This window comes from Chelonia mydas, chromosome 3 (assembly GCF_015237465.2).
Source record: "Chelonia mydas isolate rCheMyd1 chromosome 3, rCheMyd1.pri.v2, whole genome shotgun sequence".
Taxonomy (NCBI): Eukaryota; Metazoa; Chordata; order Testudines; family Cheloniidae; genus Chelonia; species Chelonia mydas.
Genome location: NC_057851.1, coordinates 25,189,831 through 25,211,727, shown reverse-complemented (window position 1 = coordinate 25,211,727; position 21,897 = coordinate 25,189,831). Strand labels below are relative to the sequence as shown.

The 21,897-nt window shown below is 40.1% G+C and overlaps 1 protein-coding gene across 4 annotated transcripts in view; it reads right to left on the bottom strand.

Annotated features, from left to right (window-relative positions):
• NBAS (NBAS subunit of NRZ tethering complex) overlaps window positions 1–21,897 on the bottom strand; it is a 374,358-nt gene that overhangs the window by 66,784 nt on the left and 285,677 nt on the right. For all 4 annotated transcript variants that reach the window (XM_037894042.2, XM_043542251.1, XM_043542252.1 and 1 more), the window contains 2 exons: window positions 13,132–13,221; window positions 3,435–3,630 (listed from right to left, as the gene is read on the bottom strand). In XM_037894042.2, coding sequence (XP_037749970.1) covers window positions 3,435–3,630; window positions 13,132–13,221 — 286 coding nt within the window. The remainder of the gene's footprint in view (window positions 1–3,434; window positions 3,631–13,131; window positions 13,222–21,897) is intronic.

The window sequence follows — 21,897 nt, the reverse complement described above, 5'->3', positions numbered from 1 at the left end:
AAACTGTATCCTCCCGCATCAGGGAGGCCCCATAAGGCACAGCCTCTCACCCCTCCTCCCCAAGAGATGGCAGCTACAATTTCTGCCAGAGGCTCTCATAAGCCACTCCGGCCTCACTTCACTCCCACCCCCTGAAGTGTAGCCCTCTTGCAGCCTGCCCAATAGTGGGAAAGTTTTGGTTTCTTCGCCCCACAGAAGCTTCTTGGTTATTTAAAGCCCTGTGCCATGGTTTACACTAGTGAATGCCCCTCCCCACATAATTCCGGGCTGAATCTAGCCACAGCATGTATATCAACTGGTTACATTTCTAAATCTCTTCAAGGTCATTTGAAATAGAGGGGAAGCTATTATTATTCAAGCCAGAAAACATAGCTTATTATTACTTGAAGACACCCGTTACCTGAGAGCCAGTATGGAATTATACCGTAAAACTCCTCACTTAAAGTCATCCCAGTTAACCTTGTTTTGTTGTTATGTTGCTGATCAATTAGAGAACATGCTTGATTAAAGTTGCACAATGCTCCCTTATAAAGTTGTTTGGCAGCCTTCTGCTTTGTCCACTGCTTGTAGAAAGAGCAGCCTGTTGGAGCTAGTAGTGGGGGCTTGGAACGAGGGTGAACTGGCAGCCCCCCATCAGTTCCCCGCTCCACTAAGTTCCCTGTACAGCAGCCACCCAGCAGGCTATTATTTGCCTGCAGGTCAGCTGTCCCTCCCCACACTGTGTGTGCTGCTCCTGCCCTCTGCCTTGGAGCTGCTCCCGGGAGCCTCCTGCTTGCTGTGCAAGGGGGGGCAGGGGGAAGAAGGGGGCTAATGTCAGGGTGTCTCCCTTCCCTCTGCTCCTGCCCCCCGCTCCTTCTGCCCCCCATCTCCATAGAGCAGGATTGGGACACTACAGGGCTCAGAATGGAGGGAGCTTGCTGGCAGCAGCTGCTGTCTCAACTTGCTGATCTACTTAAAAAGGCAGTGTACTTAGAGTGGGGTTAGAGTACTTAAAGGGGAAATGCGCATCTCTCTCTCACACACGTGGTGTGTCTCTCTGTTTCTCTCTGACATGCTGTCTCCCCTCCCTCCAATCATGCTGCCTTGTAGAGTGTGAGACTATGTTAACAACGTGTTAACCCTTGAGAGCTCAGCTGCTTGCTAGTTCATCATTTAGAAGTAAGGCATTCCCTGGGAAATATCCCACCCTCTTCCAACCTCTGACTTCACCACCTCAACCAAGCTTCACAATCATGCTGTGTACAGTATTAAATTGTTTGTTTAAAATTAAATATATATATATATATATATATATATATAGCTTTTTGTCTGATGAAAAAAATTTCCCTGGAACCTAACTCCCCCTATTTACATTAATTCTTATGGGTTTCAGAGTAGCAGCCATTTTAGTCTGTATCCGCAAAAAGAACGGATTAGAGCATAAGCTTTCGTGGGCTACAGCCCACTTCATCGGATGCATAGAATGAACATATAGTAAGCCTCTCACAGTTTGTATGGCAACTTCCAACTTATCTGTATGTGTATATCTATCTATCTATATGTTCCATTCTATGCATCCGATGAAGTGGGCTGTAGCCCACGAAAGCTTATGCTCTAATAAATTTGTTACTCTCTAAGGTCCCACAAGTACTCCTGTTCTTTTTATTAATTCTTATGGGGAAATTCGATTCGCTTAAAATCGTTTCGTTTAAAGTAGCATATTTCAGGAACATAACTACAACGTTAAGCGAGGAGTTATTGTATTAGATTCCTCTCTAAAACATCATGAAAATATGGATACAATTTGGTTAAACTGTGAAGCTATATACAGTCAGGATTATTAGGTTGATAGGAGAATTAGTAGACGATATCTCCTAACACCAAATCAAAACTGTGAAGGCTTCTGTCAAATACAGTTTCCTGTGTGTTTTTCTTCTACAGACATGACTGCCAGGGATTATTTACATGTGATTCATCATATATTTTTAAAGACCTCTTGCTGGACATATCAGAATTGTAATGTCTTTGAGGCTGGAAAGCACGCTATTAGAATTACAGGTAAAAAGAAGAGAAATGGTGCCAAGGGATACTTAGAATGAACAAGAAAAAACAGCTGAGGGTCAAGAATCTTCATGTATAGCACATGTTTAAAGAATGGTTGAATTGTTAAGTGCCAGAGATATAGAAAATGCAGTGGATAGGTCTATTTTAAGGAGTTGAGTGATAACCTAAAGCAGTTAAACAAAGAAAAACCACCCATCTTTAGCTAACTGGTTCAGAACTAAAGATATTGCTATTTGTTTTACATTATCAGCAATTATTTTTTAATAAATTAAAATTGTCTAGCAAGCAGGTGAAGATGTTCTATGCTGCTTTCTTGAGGACTTGACAGTAATTCATAGAAGGTGATAATGGAAAGGTCAGAGTCATAAGATGGCTGAATAGTAGCTCTTTGCTGCTGAATGATTCTGTCTTGTAGCAAATGATGCTTACAGGTTTCAAAACAAGAGAATGTCCCAAGACAGAGCTGAGGTGTAAAAAAGGATGAAGTTTCTTGTTGTTAAGGATATTTTCCCTCTAAACCTCGCAGATTAAAAACATGAACCTCTAAGAGAAATGCCTTGGTACTAAACACTTCAAATACGGATAGTCACTGATAAAATGAGCTTGTTTTAAAGTCTAGTTTTTTTAACATGGATAACCAACTAAAACCTTATTCGTGGGCTAAAAACTAGAACAGACTGGTGCCACATAGCAGGTATTGTAAAGTTTCAGGAAAATAAAGACACAGCTTTCATATGATTGTAGTCCAGTACCTCTAACTCTAATCACCGTGCAGTCCCTGGGAGTTACTCTAGCCATATTTGGCTAGAAGTGCAAAATACTACCACTGCCTAGAACACCAGGGTTCAAGGCAAAACATGAGCCAGATGGGAATGGAAGCATTTTAGAGATCATACTTGCAAGAACTCAGACTGCATGCTGCATTGTTTTCAAGAACATCTATGTGGGTAGCAATAAGAGGATATTGCTGCTTTGATGGTGGCCATGATTTAACTGGGACTTGGTCCTGCTTCGAGCAGGGGGTTGGACTAGATGACCTTCTGAGGTCCCTTCCAACCCTGATATTCTATGATTCTATGAATCTCTCTAGTCTGTAGTGGACAACCACAATGCAACTGGGACTGACTCAACAGCAGAAAGTTGGGATTTTACCTGGGGAAAGGGCAGCGTAGGACAAATAACTGAAATGCAAAAGACCTTCAAATTGACTGAACTCCATGCTTCATTATTTTGAACTGGTGAGAATCCATCTGACAGACATCACCAGATAGCATGCATTTGTAACTGCCTATATGGTTCATACTACACAACTGACAAAGTTACATCATACAGTTTTTAAAAGAGAAACATGGTAATACGTTATCATTTAATGTTAGAGTAAATAATAATACCTTTGTCTCAGGCCAACAGGCTTTGAGAACAGCATGAGTTCTGAAGAACACAAGTAGCCTGCTATCCTCATCACTGAGATGAAATGCTTGCTCCATAATCTGCAACACCTTAATGCGGGGCTTCACTGGCAAGGAGTCATCACCACAGAAAGGTCTCAACCACTCCAATAGATCATCTGAAGAAACTAGTTTCTCCCTGTAATCCAAATAAAATGGTTCAGCTTTAATTAATATTTAGTCATTTTAATCCAAATTCTAAAGACATTATCACTGATAGTCACATAAGAAACATGTCCTGTGTTTAGTTGTGAACAATTTTAATGGGAACACTGTAAACTCTAATTCTGATTGTGGCATAAGCCCCTGTGAGTTAGACCTACCTGAACACAACCACAGAGATTCAGTGCCTCTGAATTGCATTTTCTTCTGTATTATTGATTATGTTACTTGGTCATATATTTGACTACCTTGAAATAGAGACTGTAAACCTGTAGAACTTAACCCACTCTGCTTTTTATGAACCTGAAAATAAATTAAGGAGTTCTCAAATGATATTAATTGCATGCCGACTTCACTATCATGCCATTCTGATTTTAAGAAACAGAACTACAAGATCAATGAAAAGGACTGTTCTAGGATAAGTGACAATATAGATGATCATGCATTAGGAGAAAAAATAGGAGAAGAAATTGATCATGTTCAAAAATGAGTCTTGTTGGGAAGAGAATTCATATACATCCATCCTGCAAACATCAAATGAAACACACATCCACTACATCTATTTAAATAGATACACCCTCAGTTAAAAATCCATTCTAAGTTCTTTAAATTTTCCTACATGAATCAGTTTTAAGGGTCATCACAGAGGAATCATGAAGAACCAGCTATACATAAAAACACTATTTTCTAAACCGTAAGAGTTTAATCAGGGAATATTATGTCTTCCTAGCACATAGACAGAAAAACATATTCCAATATTTAACATAATATGAACAAAGAGAAATGAAACTTCTCAAGCATTTACTAATCTCATGAAGGAATTGTTTTTTCATGATTCCATTCCAAATGAGGCCATTCCAATAGTTGTAATACAAAATGTAAAAAGTAAACAGATAAAAGGGGACACATAATACTTTGAATATTGATGGTCAGAGTCTATGAACACAATTTCTAATAATTTTGATAATTTGAGGGGTTTTGATATTAAAAATAATTGTATTTTAAATAAATGTAATAATAAAACCAACATTAAAACTCTGTGCTTCCTTGTTCATGCCCATTGGCTTGGAATGGGCTCACCTTATCAGGAGATCTCACCAATGCAACGCCTCCCCTAGCCTGGCCGACAAAAATGGTATGCACCATGCACAACATGCATACAGCTGGGCTGTGGGTGCCCTTGCACAGGGACCCCAGCAGTGGTCAATAACATCCTCGCATGACCATATCACTGTTTATCAGACCCAAGTGATTAGTAACACAAACAATGTTCCCAGTTTTTAAATGTAACTGCAAAATTAGTAGAATTAAGCCTGATTTAATAATTTTGTAATTACATTAAAAAATCAGGAGTCTTATGGAAAGTTTGGGGCGGGGAGGGGTGCCATCTCTGCCCTTCCCATCCAAAATACTACATCTCCAGCTCCCACTGGCTTACAAGGGACAGGCAGGTTGAGTGCTTTGGGGGATCTCAGCTATCCCATCATCAAACAAGAAGAGAGAGACTCTTTTAGGTAGGCCAGTCCCCAAACCCTTTAGGGCTTTACAGGTGAAAATTAAGGGCTAATATGTAATTTAGAACACAGTAGTGCATTTTGTCATTGTGAATAATTAAATCATTGATATGGCACAAAAACTACAGAAACATTCATTTCAAATAGTGAAGATAAGATATAGCAACAGTGACTGAATTCATTATGTTTTAAAAAACAGCTGAAGCATCATATAAAAATTAAATTGGAGAAAACACTGTTTAGAAATAATCCTCGTTCTTTTAAACATATTTTCGGTATTTTTCTAGGTTAATTATTCCTAAAGGTATTTACATAAAAGCTTCCCCTCTTCTCTGTTGGCCTCAGCTGCCCTGCTACAGATATCCATGCGCACTGAAAAATGGTTTTAACATGCGTCTTATTCATCTGAGCATGGCTTGGATTAATGCTTCTGCTGTTTACTAAGCAGTAATGGAGTCTTCTCATGCATTTCTACCCTAAACTACATTAGACGACATTTTTGTTTTTTTGTAATCCTTTCATTTTGAAATATTTAAATTAGCTAATGTTATTACAATTATCAAAGAGCCAATTCAATATTCTTTCATGAGAATCTACAGATTATTTTAGTCTAACAAATCTATGGTTGTCAATGAACACCAGTGTCTGTTCCTAGTGGGGGGAGGATGCTAAGAATGTATATGTAGGAGACACATAGCACATTTTTTTACAGAACTTAAATCTAAAATGATCAAATTCTGTTATCTATCCATTTATGCTTTCAGCTAGTTTTCAGTTCAGTTGGCAGCGTTCATACTCAAGTTAATTTGAATTAATTTTTCAAACGAGATTGAGACACTACCATTTACTTTAATAAACCCAACACATATCACATCTACAGTACTGTGTTCCCTTCAATTGCACCACAATTCAAAACTAAGGTTGTAGAAATATCCAGTCACTTTTTTTAATGCTTGAAAAGAAACACTCATGTCATTTGCATAGTTTCTGGATCTTCCCTGAAAGGTAATTAGCTTGGCATCAAACTTTCCCCCTCTTTTAATATGATCTTTGTATCTTAAAAGCCATTTACAGATAGGTACCTAGGTCCCCTTGAGAACTCACTCTGCTGAACGAGTGTAAATTAAAAGTGTGAAAATTAAAAGTGACTGTTGGAACATTTCTCAAAAGTTAGGCAAGCACACGTCTCAATTTTTTGACTTTTTTGAAACAGAAGCTTTGTGCTTTGCTGTCTTAATAGCTGAAGTATAAGGAGGTAAGGAAGTGTGTTTAAATGAATCTGAGTAATCTTTTCCATAGTCACATTGATCTTCACAATTGATTATTGTTTAAATGCCACAATGTTAGCAGTGTACACAAACTGAGACTCCAGACAGCTCCTTTCAAAAGAAAACAGTTCAAATTAGCATTGAATAGGGTGGTTTGTCACAATCTGTGTTATAACAATTTTTTTTTTGCTCCAAATTTAAATCAAAATAATCTCTGGACTAACAAAAATGGAAAATTTCACCCACAAATGAATTTTAAAAAGAGCAATCCCAAAACAGGTTGGACAATGTAGAGTGCTATTATGGGAATTGCATTTGAAGCTTAAACTACACAGTGAACCATTGCACCCATTACAGTGATATGTCTGTGAAGCAATGGGAAAGGGGATGAAGCCTCTTGACCAGAAGTGTTGCTGCAACTAAGGACTCATGTGAGGTGGGACTGATGTTAAAAAACAGGAGAAAGTATAGGAACCTGGACCATTTCTACAGCCCCATGCAAAACAGGCCCAATCATATGGGGAGGCCAATTTGTGTGTTATTGAGATGACAAACTGGCAATTCTGCCATCTAACTGGAATCAAGTAAGTATTCTGTGCGTGGGAGGGAGGAGGTGGAGACAGACTGGGAGGGAGTTTGCTGAACAAAATTAAATGAAAGCTACATAAGCTAAATATGTATTTAATATGTAAATATTGCGCGGGCATGTAGGACTGAAATCAGGAAGGCTACATCACACCTGGAGTTGCAGCTAGCGAGAGATGTTAAGAGTAACAAGAAGGGTTTCTTCAGATATGTTGGCAACAAGAAGAAAGTCAAGGAAAGTGTGGGCCCCTTACTGAATGAGGGAGGCAACCTAGTGACAGAGGATGTGGAAAAAGCTAATGTACTCAATGCTTTTTTTGCCTCTGTCTTCACGAACAAGGTCAGCTCCCAGACTACTGCACTGGGCAGCACAGCATGGGGAGGAGGTGGCCAGCCCTCTGTGAAGGAAGAAGTGGTTTGGGACTATTTAGAAAAACTGGACGTGCACAAGTCCATGGGGCCGGATGCGTTGCATCCAAGAGTGCTAAAGGAATTGGCGGATGTGATTGCAGAGCCATTGGCCATTATCTTTGAAAACTCATGGCGATCTGGGGAAGTCCCGGAAGACTGGAAAAAGGCTAATGTAGTGACAATCTTTAAAAAAGGGAAGAAGGAGGATCCTGGGAACTACAGGCCAGTCAGCCTCACCTCAGTCCCCGGAAAAATCATGGAGCATGTCCTCAAGGAATCAATTCTGAAGCACTTAGACGAGAGGAAAGCGATCAGGAACAGTCAGCATGGATTCACCAAGGGAAAGTCATGCCTGACTAATCTAATTGCCTTCTATGCTGAGATAACTGGTTCTGTGGATGAAGGGAAAGCAGTGGATGCTTTATTCCTTGACTTTAGCAAAGCTTTTGACATGGTCTCCCACAATTATTCTTGTCAGCAAGTTAAAGAAGTATGGGCTGGATGAATGCACTACAAGGTGGGTAGAAAGTTGGCTAGAATGTTGGGCTCAACGGGTAGTGATCAATGGCTCCACGTCTAGTTGGCAGCCGGTATCTAGCAGAGTGCCCCAACAGTCGGTCCTGGGGCCGGTTTTGTTCAATATCTTCGTTAATGATCTGGAGGATGGTGTGGATTGCACCCTCAGCAAGTTTGCAGATGACACTAAACTGGGAGGAGTGGTAGATACGCTAGAGGGTAGGGATAGAATACAGAGGGAACTAGACAAATTGGAGGATTGGGCCAAAAGAAATCTGATGAGGTTCAACAAGGATAAGCGCAGAGTCCTGCACTTAGGATGGAAGAATCCAATGCACCACTACAGACTAGGGACCGAATGGCTAGGAAGCAGTTCTGCAGAGAAGGACCTACGGGTGACAGTGGACGAGAAGCTGGATATGACTCAACAGCGTGCCCTTGTTGCCAAGAAGGCCAGTGGCATTTTGGGGTGTATAAGTAGGGGCACTGCCAGCAGATCAAGGGACTTGATCGTTCCCCCCTATTCGACATTGGTGAGGCCTCATCTGGAGTACTGTGTCCAGTTTTGGGACCCACGCTACAAGAAGGATGTGGAGAAATTGGAGAGAGTCCAGCGAAGGGCAACAAAAATGATTAGGGGTCTGGAACACATGACTTATGAGGAGAGGCTGAGAGAACTGGGATTGTTTAGTCTACGGAAGAGAAGAATGAGGGGGGATTTGATAGCTGCTTTTAACTACCTGAAAGGTGGATCCAAAGAGGATGGATCTAGACTGTTCTCAGTGATAGCAGATGACAGGACAAGGAGTAATGGTCTCAAGTTGCAGTGAGGGAGGTTTAGGTTGGATATTAGGAAAAACTTTTTCACTAGGAGGGTGGTGAAACACTGGAATGCGTTACCTAGGGAGGTGGTGGAATCCCCTTCCTTAGGGGTTTTTAAGGTCAGGCTTGACAAAGCCCTGGCTGGGATGATTTAGTTGGGGATTGGTCCTGCTCTGGGCAGGGGGTTGGACTAGATGACCTCCAGAGGTCCCTTCCAACTCTGATATTCTATGATTCTAAACTAGAAAAAGGCACTCACTCTCAAATAAGAGTGTCCACATGGGGAGCTGTACTGGTATAATTACAGTGGTATAGTTATACTAGTAATTTATTGAAGTATTCAATGCCTAATAGACCTGGTATTTATGGGATTGAAATTTAAATTCCATTCTGTGCTAAGGATGGACTGGCTGATTCTCAGACCCCAGCACTAACTACTATAGAGAAGCCACAATCTGTCATGCACCATTCTCTTGACCTCAAATTCTCTGTACAAACACTGATGAACAAGAAGCTAAAGCCAAGAAATGCATGGAGAGTCTGTCAGTTTTCCTAACATTCAGGACACAGATTATATATGTCTCTCTTTTGTACTGTGTATTCCTAAACTCATCTATAAGTGTGGCTATTCGTGATGGACTATTACTTGAAGCACTCAATACTGCTCTAACTCAAGTCAATGAGAATTTTTCCACCATCTTAAATGGGAGGAGTAGGTATATGCCTCAGTGCTATAACCAGGTTCTCTGGTATTGCCATTTAACATTTTACCTCTGCTTCTGAAAATCATTGCGTGTTTTGGAGTTTCCTATAATATGAACTTAAAGAGAAATATAGGATTATGAAGTTTTTAAAGCATTTATTATACAGTTTTGGTCTGTTTGGTTTTTGTAGTATTTGGATTTTTTTTCCCTGTGACATGGGTATTAAGCCCATGATGGAGTGGCTTATATATCAAAGATGTGTATGAGCCATAGTAAAAATGCTTGCAAAAACACATGGAAAGAAATAATGCACAGTGGATCATCTTTGAACTGCAGTTTCATGTTAGGCTGTTTGGGATTAAAAACAAACAAAGTTGTCATAGATTATGGAAGTAAAAACTGGCAATAGTTTAATTTATCTAGCCATTTTTAGCATAGCCAATTCTCAGCTCTAATCTGGACACCTGAAGACACACACTGCTCACTGAATTTATCAAAGTGCTAAACAGGAGGTGGAAGTGAGGATCCTACTAGACTCTGTTTTCTCAGTTGCTGGTCTGTTGCTGCTGTCTGCCAAGGACAGGGTCTAAAGCAGGGGTTCTCAAACTGGGGTCGGGACCCCTCAGGGGGTCACGAGGTTATTACATGGGGGGGGGCGTAGCTGTCAATCTCCACCCCAAACTCCGCTTTGCCTCCAGCACTTATAATGGTGTTAAACATATAAAAAAGTGTTTTTAATTTATACGGGGAGGGGGTCACACTCAGAGGCTTGCTATGTCAAAGGGGTCGCCAGTAAAAAAGTTTGAGAGCCACTGGTCTAAAGCCACTTATTGCTCAGTTCAGATCTTCTACAACTAAGCTGAGCTGGGCGCAGCTAATGTTCCCTGCTCAGCATGCCCCGACCTGCCCTTATATGGAGTTGCTCAACAATGGGCCTTAAGTATGGGTATGTCTAGAAAGCAGCAGGGAAGTGTGATTCCCAGAGCCTGTAGACAGACACTTTCTAGTTTTAATCAAACTAGCACCTACAAATAGTAGTGTGGCTGTGGCGACATGGGCTGCGGCTAGGGCTAGGAACTCAAAAACAATCCTGCCTGACCCCTGAGGTATTTACTGGGGCAGCTAGCCCAAGCTGCAGCATGTGCTACCATGGCCCCACTGCTCGTTTTAGACACTAGCTCAAACAGAACTAACAAGTTTACGTTCACCTCTGCTAGAAATCACCTCTCAGCTGCTGTGGACACATACCTTAATGCAGTGGTTCTCAAACTTTTGTACTGGTGACCCCTTTCAAATAGCACGCCTCTGAGTGTGACCCCCCCCTTATAAATTAAAAACACTTTTTTATATATTTAACACCATTTATAAATGCTGGAGGCAAAGCTGGGTTTGGGGTGGAGACTGACACGTCGTGACCCCCCACGTTATAACCTCGCGACCCCCTGAGGGGTCCCGACCCCAGTTTGAGAACCCCTACCTTAATGTGTATTGGGAGAGGACGGGGGAGTTCTGCCTCTTCCCCATGCACAGTGTTACTTCAGATAAGCAATTCGCAAAAGCCCTGGCTCAGCACTTCTTTCAGGGATCAGTTCTCTCAGCTAACAAGTGAAATTATGGGGACCAATGAAAAGATGTGAGATTCCCCCTATCACCAAAGTCAGCGAAAAACCCCATCACATTGAATTATAAAAGCTCACAAACATATATCTGACTTAAGTTTCTTTTTCGTTTAACTCCATAAGACCACTTTTTTTTTGTTTGGTATACTACATTTTCCATCTCAAACTGAGATTTGTATGCCGTGTTTCAGTCCAGAATAAATTTTAAGGCTGACGTATCATGAAAGTGCTGACACACCAGAAGAGTAGCAATGCTAAGAGAACCAATAAAATGATAAATAACATTGGCAGGACACTAAAGTGTACAGACCTTACCTTCCCCACTGCTTCATGCCTGCTGCTTCTGGTTATGGCTTAGTCAAAAATAGGTATAGCGCTAATGAGTGTTGTACAGCAAACAGATGAGGATCGATTCAGAATTAAGTAAAGCCTTTTTTTTCCCCCTAGAGTGGGAGTTATTAACAGGGAACTGGATAGGTGGGAGAGCTTTTTTTTTTTTAATGTAACTAATGGATTGTGAAAGTCGTTCAGAGAATGAATTTCCAGGAGCTACAATCAAGGAATTCTTGATGGCAGATCCTAGGGTTTGGAATAAATTCCCAGTGGGATTCTGTCACTTTTATAGCAGGATGCAAAATGGACCTTTTTGTTCAGATGCTTTTCCAACAAAATGTTGCAATCCCCACTGGTAATTAGGCTCTTGGCTCTAGTCCTTTCAGTAAGTATAGTTTGATAATTGCAAGGGGTTGTGGAATATAGTATGCTTTTCTTTTAAATTATACAAAAGTCTAGTACTACTAATAGGTGTCGTATAATGCATGTGAGAAATAAATCCATTGTATACACCTTTGCAGAAAAATATCCACATTCGTTACTGTACCTTGTCATAGCATTGTGACCAAAAAATCTGACAGTGTTAGCAAAAGGATTCCTCAGATGTATTGTAGCCCATAGGACTAGCCTACTATATCATAGCCTGTCTTTATTTACTGGTTTGAGTTATATTATTATATTTGGCTTATATTTTTATATTAAATAACTTTAGTAAACATTACTTCATTATATTTGGCTGTAACGCAAGGAACCTACTGGCCTGTATCCTGTACGATTAGCTAAAGCAAGTTAGCATAAGTATTTGTAACCTTTAGCATAGATAAATGGCTTACCAGTTACCCTTTAGATTTTAGGGAATTTAATGTGCTTATCAAAGATTTTTGCGACCTACAGGTAACTACAAGGTACACCGCAAGAACATGGAAGTAATGGTCCAGGTCAAAGGTAACAGGTTTTGAGAATGAGATAACTGGCATTAATATGTATGGCTACGCTGTTAATATGTATGAATACGCTAGCCTCTGGAGTAAGTGTACCCTAAGATTATATGGGTGAGGAAATAAGATTTGGGCATGGAATGTTGGGCACTGACATGAATATTCAGGAGAGTGCAAAGACCCTACAAAAAGGGCAAAACCACCATGTGAAGGGGTACTCTATCCAACTAGTTTAGTTCCCTTTTGTTCTTTTTGTCTTTAGCTTTTCGCTTAGCTTTTTCAATACAACAGCTACTCAACACTTGACCCTTCTCAAAAACCACCATCTTGACCACCATCTTGGACACTGACGAACTTGAAGCATCGGACTCATTTGTCATACCAGAGACAAGGCTGATCCTCTGTCTCCCATCACCAGGTCCACTCAGGAAGGGTGAGAGTCTGCTAATCTAAGCAGCTTTTGTAAGGAATGATACCGTAAGTATCCCTAGAACTCTATTATTTCTTTTTGATTCTGTGGTTTTGAGCTTTGATAACTTTTTCCTTTATTTTAATAAAAATCTCTAAAGTTCAGCTTTGTTCTCAGCATGAGAATTCTAGCCACACACCCTGAGGGTCCTTACAAAATATTGAACTCTCTACATTTAATTCTGTGTAGCCTGATTTCAGGACAAGAACCTGATTATTTTCTGGTCAGATCATGGGCGAGCCTATAACAATATACAACCCACTAAAAATCAGGTTAACAGCATTCATATACATTCTTACCCCTTTTCAGCACTTGCGTGGACTGCAGAAACAATCCCTTCCAGGATCTGAAGTGGGTCTTTTATCAAAGTACATTCAGCACCCTTGTCACTGTTAAAAGAATCGAACAAAACCAGTTTATACAAAAACCATGATTATTTTAGAATAAAGGTTTCTGGACGCAATATCTAATTTTGTCTGTACACCTGAAGGTCATTTATGAATATTCAATAAATGTGACAACTTTAGCAGTGTCCTTACTTGATTAGTACCTTTTATCTCTGTGTCATATGTGATGTGAGGAGCAAAAATGGAAATAAACAACAGGAGAAAACAACAGAACTCAAATGCACTTTAAGGGAAAAACCTGGAGAGTTGAAATGGCCTGGAACATTTGGTATTCTTCAGAATGCCCATTTCAAACCTGGCCCAGGTGAAAAATTACAGAAATGCATTGGCAAAATCTGCAGGGTAACATGATTCAGTGTGGGTATCTTCCTCCACTGATTATTAATAGACTAAAGGCTATGCACAAAATGTGTCACCATACTTACTCTTCAAGAATCAGTCTGCCTATGATTAAATACAATAATTATGAATCATGTCTCCAGTCAGGGAATTTCCACAGTTGGGACACACTACATGTCAGAAGATGATAAAAGTTGGAGTGGCTGTTGTTAGCTACTTATCTAAAGATAAAAGTTGCAGTACTCTTTAAACGTTTGTCTTACGGAATGAAACTTCAAATCTTTTCATATGAAGTCTAGAGAAATAAACATGAAAAATGACTGAATACTTACGGGGAAACTGAATTACACTAGCACTTTAAGCCTCAAGTCTCTTTTCATACAAACTGTTATAAGGACACTGATGGTTAAGCTGACCTGTCTATTTTAGGGTGGCTCATTTTAGTTTTTAAGAACTAAGGATGCTAGACAAATGCTTCCAAAATTGGTTTGCTAAGAACAACTCAACCACCAGAGATAGATTATACCCTCCCTTCAATTCATCAGGACAGTACAGTTATTGTATCATTAGAGTAAGTGTCAGCCTTTTGCTATACCAGAAAACTATGGCTTCCTACTAATTCAAAAAATGTCAAAGGCATCAATGACTGCTCCGCCAAAGATGAGATAACCCAAAGAGTATCAGATACTGCAATATGCAGAGGAATAATTACAGCGCTTTTCACATTTACCCTTAGAGTTATGGTAGTTTCTACAACCTTGTAATTTATGCAACTGCAGCGGGACAATATGTGCTCTGGCTAAGAAAATAACTACTCTACACAGGTGACCCTTGAGGAAAGTATAGACGTGCAGGTTTTGAAACCTTAGCAGATTTTCTTCTTTGATGTTGATTAGTAGTCACAGTCTATGTCAATAGCATTGGATCAGTAGATTAAAAATGACTGAATGGCAAAAAACTACATTAATGCAGAGTTAAAGTTGTTTGGTGGCATGCCATCCCCTTGCAGAATGATGAGTTAAACAAAACTCAAACTTCTGAAAATCAGGAAATGCAGAGTTAAGGTTGCCCTCTACCAGCAATGCCCTGATTACACCCTGTTAATACTCATATCTTTACTCTGCCAAAACCACAGGTGCTTAATGTTAGGGGGCTTATTCCTTCACTCACTTACTGGTCCTTCTCGCATGAACAGAGAGCAACAATACCCTAAGTCCAAAGGTGCAAACAATTTGATGTTTATTGGGGCGAACTTCCAGCAAGCATGATTCCAGTTTCCTTCCTTAGTGTCCCCCTTCCCAGCTCTGACGCCACAGAGCCTTACACCTGTGTCCCTGTTCCCATTCCTGCCCTTAGCCAAACATGAGTCCAATTTCCTTACTCCCATTCCCTTTTCCCATTTCCCCCTTTAGCAAAACATGATTCCAATTTCCTTACCCCCCATTCCCTGTTCCCATTTCCCCCACCCCCCTCACTTCCTGATTGACTGCAGACTATATAGTAAAACTTGAGTTCTGCTTAGCTATACCTTAACCAATCATTTTCCTGAAATTTAACTAACCAATCCTAACATATTGTAACATGATTATGTAACCAATTATATCCCACCACTTTAATTAGTTTACACCCAGCAAAGTTAATTATACAGCAGACAGGAACAATCACAGAACCAGACAGAGATTATACAGACAAACAATAGCAAAGTGAAAAGGAGTACTTGTGGCACCTTAGAGACTAACCAATTTATTTGAGCACAAGCTTTCGTGAGCTACAGCTGACTTCATCGGATGCATACTGTGGAAAATACAGAAGATGTTTTTATACACACAAACCATGAAAAAATGGGTGTTTATCACTACAAAAGGATACAATTAACTTAGGCTTGAATAGAGCCTGGGAATGGTTGAGTCTTTATAAAAAGTAACCTATTTCCCCTTGTTTATCCCCCTCCCACTGTTCCTCAGACGTTCTTGTTAAACCCTGGATTTGTGCTGGAAATGGCCCACCTTGATTATCATACACATTGTAAGGAGAGTGATCACTTTAGATAAGCTATTACCAGCAGGAGAGTGGGGTTGGGGGGGGGGGGGCGGGGGGGAGAGAAAACCTTTTGTAGTGATAAACACCCATTTTTTCATGGTTTGTGTGTATAAAAACATCTTCTGTATTTTCCACAGTGTGCATCCGATGAAGTGAGCTGTAGCTCACGAAAGCTTATGCTCAAATAAATTGGTTCTACGGTGCCACAAGTACTCCTTTTCTTTTTGCGAATACAGACTAACACAGCTGTTACTCTGAAACCTGTCAATAGCAAAGTGGGAACTATAATGACAAAACAATACAGAAGTGAAGATTTCACATCCCAGCTATTGATAAGTGAGTTCTTGCCAGACAGGATGCTATCAAATTAAGTTTCCTTTTACATTTTCTGGACACTTCCCTTTCTCTAGAGGTGATAGGCACTATCAGAACAGGACTGTATTCCTAACAGCCCAATAGCACCTTATTTCAATGTGACTAGTTTGGAATGTAAGGATGTGACCGTTCACTTCCCAGCTTATGGCTGCCTCTGCTGCTTAGCCAAAGGCCTTAGCCTAAGAAGAGGGCCTCAGACTGTAACAGTAAGAGAAGGACCTTACACCGGCAGACAGTGATTTTGATTCTTTCTTTTATACCTCTATAACTAGCCAAGTGATAAGAATACACCTAAATTCTTCGAGTACAGGCCTTTACCAACAGGCCTGAATATCTATATCCTAACACTTAAATGTATAAATTTTTCACCTCCTTTTACCACTCATTCCTTCTAATCTACAGGATTCCATCTGACACTGTTATAGGACAAAAAAAGGTTGAAATCTTCCTCCTCCCCTCCTCCTTTGAGAAATGTCTTGATAAACACATACGACACTGGCCTGTAAGATTCAGGAGGTTCCAGATCCTGGCATATACACTTAGCCAACTGCCCAGAAAGAATACCACATGTGTACAACTGAAAAATCACTTCACAGCCTTTTAAAACTCTCTTACACTTAAAGCATACCATCTTAACTTCCACTTCCACTTAACCATCATTAAAGTATTAGTCCTCTCATATTCTAGTTCACTGCTGACAATGTCCTTTGTAATAAAAGCCCTATTTCCTGATACTGACATAACCTGCACAATTCTGCAAAGAAATGATGAATACTGCATCCTAAAGGTACATACGCACCTCTTTCCTTTCATCATGTGAGAGGGTGTGAAACACCCATCTCCTCATATCAAATCACAGCTCTGTCACACACCTCAAAGTAATCACAAACACATCTCTACAAAACAGAGCTAATTAGTGCCTCCACTAATCAATCCAGCTACACGTGACACTGACCACACTTTAGCTTGAGTACATGTTGATAATAAATGCTTAGACTGCTCGCATATCCCAGCTCACTACTGACAATAGCCCTAGTAATACCCCGTCCCATGCCCTGCTAATTATATAATGTGTGTAGAGCTTCTGTTTCTCAGAGTTTTTAATTTCAATTTTTAGGCTTATTTTTTAGCATTTTTTGCATTCTATGTAGATGTTCAGAAGTCAGAGTTTCAAGGATCTCTTGTATACTGTAATGAGAAGATTTTTTTTTTCAGGTACTTCCCAAAATTCTTGTCTACTTAATTTTTATTACAGGTATAAAAAATGCTCTAGATGATTCGTTTAAGCTTCACATCCTCGTTATTGAACCCCTGGTTGGTGTATTTGTCCCTACTGCGCTTTAACATAGTACTTTTTCATACAGCACTATGTTAGAGCACTCCAGGGAATCTTTAGTGTGAAACAGCAGGATCTACACGGACCAGTTAAAGTGCAACATGTTAGTGTGCTTTAGAAATCACACCCCCAAAGTCCACATTACTGCTCTGGATAGACAATCCCTTAGCTATAAGCCAAGCAGCAGTGACATTTACCTATATAAACAAACTGCACTGTGAAAGGGATGAAGTCAACATGAATTGAGTAACCATTTCTGGTGTTTATTGGATAAATGCTAATTTCATTTTTCTCATATCGGGGATGTTTTATCAGCGTATGAGTTATAACCTAAAATCAGAAGCCCTAAACGTACACAGTTCTGCACTGAAATGATGCATACTAGATCCTGAAGGTTCACATGCAGTCCTTTCTTTTTGCTTTCACACATCAGCAGGTACAAAACTCAGATCTCATATCACACTTACAGCTCCTTAAATCACAAACGCACCTTTACCAAGCAGGAGCAACTATTGCCTTCATCAGTTCTTTTAGGTACACCTAACATGCTGATTGCACCTTGAGTGTATGCAAGTAATTCCCATTGGTTACTGCCTATTGCAGGGGAACAGAAGAAAGGCGGCATGGGCAAACAGTTTTGTTTTCCTTTTTGTCCTATAATAGTGTTCGATGGAATCCTGTGAGTGAGAGTGAATGGCTTGTAAAGGGAGGTGAAGAGCTTGTACATTTCAGCAACTGTGGGCTTGGCAGAGTAAAGGTATGTGTGTTAATAGAGTGTAACTGCTGAAAGAGGACAGAGTTAAGGTTGCAAAAGCATCCTTAACTCTGCATTTCCTGACGTTCAGAAGTTTGAGCCTTGCTCAACCCAGTGTTCTTCAAGGGGATGATATACCTTAACTTTGAACTAATGTCGGGTTTTTTGCCATTCAATTTCATAGGTCTATTTATTTATTTATTTTTCCCAAACAGAAAAAGATACATTGCTGGTAGGAATTAGCTGTAATTTCGGCAGTTGTAGATATCATGTCCCACAAGCTTGTTACTGAACCAGCTATCCTTCCCTCCCAACACGCACACGTCAGCTGGCTTGGGCACACCTTGCCAGCCATGCCCTTGACCCATTCACTGCATTCCCCCTCCAACCTGGCCCCTCCCCACTACTGTACCTAGGGGCTCACCGCCCCCACATCACAAGCAGGGAATGGATTTCCAGGAAGTCTTTACTTCCTCGTATACAAAGATCTCTATTGCTGTCACTACCTCCCTTCTATAACTGACTCATACACAGTGCCTAGAGCGAAGAACAACTATGTTACAGTGGAATGGGGCTCCTGGTCATGTTTCAAAATGGTTGGAGGGTGGAGTTTGTGATAGGGCTGGTGGAAGAACTGAGGCAGGATTTCTGTTCCAAAATACTGAGCGTTTTATGTTTGAGAGAAAGATCCCCTAATCCCTGTCCAGTAGATGTACCCCATCTCCCAGAAACAGTGAGATGTCAGAGCTGGTAATGTTTCTATGCCATATAGCGCACATTGTCTGGTCAGCCCATTTCCAATTTCCTGATTAGTGTTCTTCCAAAACTTAATCGCTTTCATATTGACGCTGTAGAAATTATTCAGACTCTCGGCGAAATCTGAGAAAACAGCTCCTGCACACAAATCTCTGATGTGATCCAAATCTGCTCTCACACATTGTTTTGTGTATCCTAGGAATAAAGCCCAGATCAGCTCCACCCGAGTGAATCATCACAATGCCTAGTACATCACAACTTCTTAGGTCACTAGTTAGATGCTGCAGTGTGGGCAAAACATGGAATCTCCCAGAATCCATGTGTTGGCAACTCTGGCAGCACACACATTTCTTTTCCCTTGGAGGTCAGCTGCAAACAACCACTTTGTGTGCTGGGAAACTCATTAATCTGCTTCAAGATCTGGAAGCAGCCACTTGCCCTGCCTTGGGACCAGTAAAATATATATTTTCTCAAATACTCAGTCCAACACTTGCCTACCACCCACCCTCATTTCCTGCCCGCTCTGCAGCTGCAACTCCTCTACTTGTCTCTGTCCCTTCCCCAAAGTCCTCTGTCTCCAGCTCCTCCCCACCCCATATAACAAAAACGTTGATTAGACTGGCTGCTGACTATTCTGCCGTGTTCGCAGTAAACCTCCCCTAAAATAAATACACATTGTAACAGAGACAACGTGTAGCAAGCTTTCTGAGTTATTAAATTTCTATTGCACAGGAGTACAAACTTCTGGAGTAGAAACATCAGTGGAGGGGTGTTCACCAGGAACAGCGACATGGGCACATTCCCCCAAACTACCCAGGCAAGCATAAGTTGGCTGCAAAGAAAACATCTCATTGTGTTTTTCTGTCGTGGCACATGTGCACTATAATCCTTCTACAGTGCACGTCTACACAAGCTAAGAAGTGAATATTTTCTTAAATATCTTAAATTTATTTTCTTAAATAAAGTTCACAATTTGGGTTCTCCAAATACATAATTAGTGCATGGCACCCATTTCGGTCAAACTTGACTTGCTGCAGCCCTAAACATCTCTCCACCTAATACACCTCCCCCCACCCAGGGAGCATTCACGTGTCCAATTTCCCCCCTCCCCCGCCCAGTACTTTAATTATATTCCCCAGAAATAAAATTGCCAGCTATGACTCTCAGATTGCTGCAACCTCCAGTCATTCAGTCCAAAACTTTTTTTTCCTTAGGTGGGGACTTGTAATTAACTTATCCTTAGTTATGTTAATGGATGGATGAGTTCACAGACATCAAACTCAAACACATCTGTGATTCATCCAGTCATGAGTACCACTCAGTTTAACAGTTTAAGGCAGCACACAGAAACCATATTTGTAGGGCCTGTAACTCAGGAAATCCTCAAATGACGCCAAATTTGGATCACTAATGCTGACCTGCACTCCAAGAGGCACATCATATTTCAAAGCACTCCAAGTAACCATTTGTATTTTACTGCGCTTACAAGAATCGAACTTTAAAGCATATAAAATGGCGAGAATGGAAACCCTGCAGTCATTTTTCTGTATTGATAAATGGACATAAAAATTACATTTTCCTAAGTACCACTGTCAGTTTGGGTCCCCCAAATATTTAGTGGGTGCCATGAACTACCTTGGGTAAAACTCAACAGATTGAGACCATTTTGACCAACATCACATCAATAGTTTGATGTCTAGCTCTTTGTAAAAAAAAAAAAAAAAAAAACCAACCAACCAACCAACTAAAACCAACCAACCAACCAAACAAACCCCACCCACCTAGAAACACGCAGAAGTAATAAACCATATGAAAGAATGGGGATGCTGAAAAAGGGAACCTGTAATAAGGACAAAATACAGCTATATGCACAGTGAAATGGTTTCCAATCTGTTTAAAAAAATAACAAGAAGGAAACAAAAATAAAATTTCAAATACTGGCATAGAATCAAGAGAGCTATACCATTTAAACTCACATTATTAGAGATTCTTCTGGAGACTGACTTGAAATTTCCCATCTTGTCTTGTTGGACCTGATCCGTTTTTTGGACTAGCTTGTGCAATAAGGGAATTTGTTTTTCATATATATCATCAAATATACAAAGAACTGTAAGAGTGATTTAAAAAACACAATCCAAACAGAGAAATATGGTTCTGTGAGGTACAGAGGGAATGAGGATGGTTCTGTGGTTAAAGTACAGGACTAGGAATGAGGAGATATGAGACCTATTCTTAGCTCTGCAACAGGACTTTCTGTGATTTAGTTTTCCAGTCATTTAAGATACACCTTTTCTATGGATAACCAAATTTTATGCCACAGGAGAAAGTGTTTTTCACTAATTTTGGGTTCCTCAGGTTTTGGATGGCCAAAAACCTGAAACACCTCCAGGACTTGATTTTTTAAAAAGCTCTGGGTGACTTCATCGGGAAGTGCAAATGTACCTCTGGAAATCATGCTATGTATCTCAAACTGGGCTCAACTCAAACAACAGAAATTAAAGGATATTTCTGAAAACTGAGGCCTTAACGTCTCTGTCTTTCAATCATCACATATGTGAAGCAGGGACAATATTTACTTTCCCAGGATAATGTTAATTCATTAATGTTTATAGAGTAATTTGAGATAGTCACACAGAAGGTGATGTAGAAAGGCAAGTGTTATTCCACCAGAAAATGGGTAAGTTGCCCCTTTTTCCGAAAGTGGAAAGTCTAGTTATCCATGGTAAGGATGTATTTTAAAATAAAATAGAAATTAACTCAATTAATTGTAATCAAATAATGTTAATTTCTAAAATATATGGTTGGAAGCAAATATTTTTCTTCTTAAAAACCTGATACTATCTGAGTTGCCTTAAAATTGGTTAGGACAATGAAAAAGAATTACAATTCAAAAGACTTTTACATGACAAACAATCATCCGCTAAATTTTTACAAGGAATACAGTTTTCTTATTTTCCTCCTAATTAACAGTAAAATCATCAGAAGTTACTGACAAAAGCAAACATAATTAATGAAACATTAGTCCTTCACACAAATTATATGGTATTTTGTGTGCGTT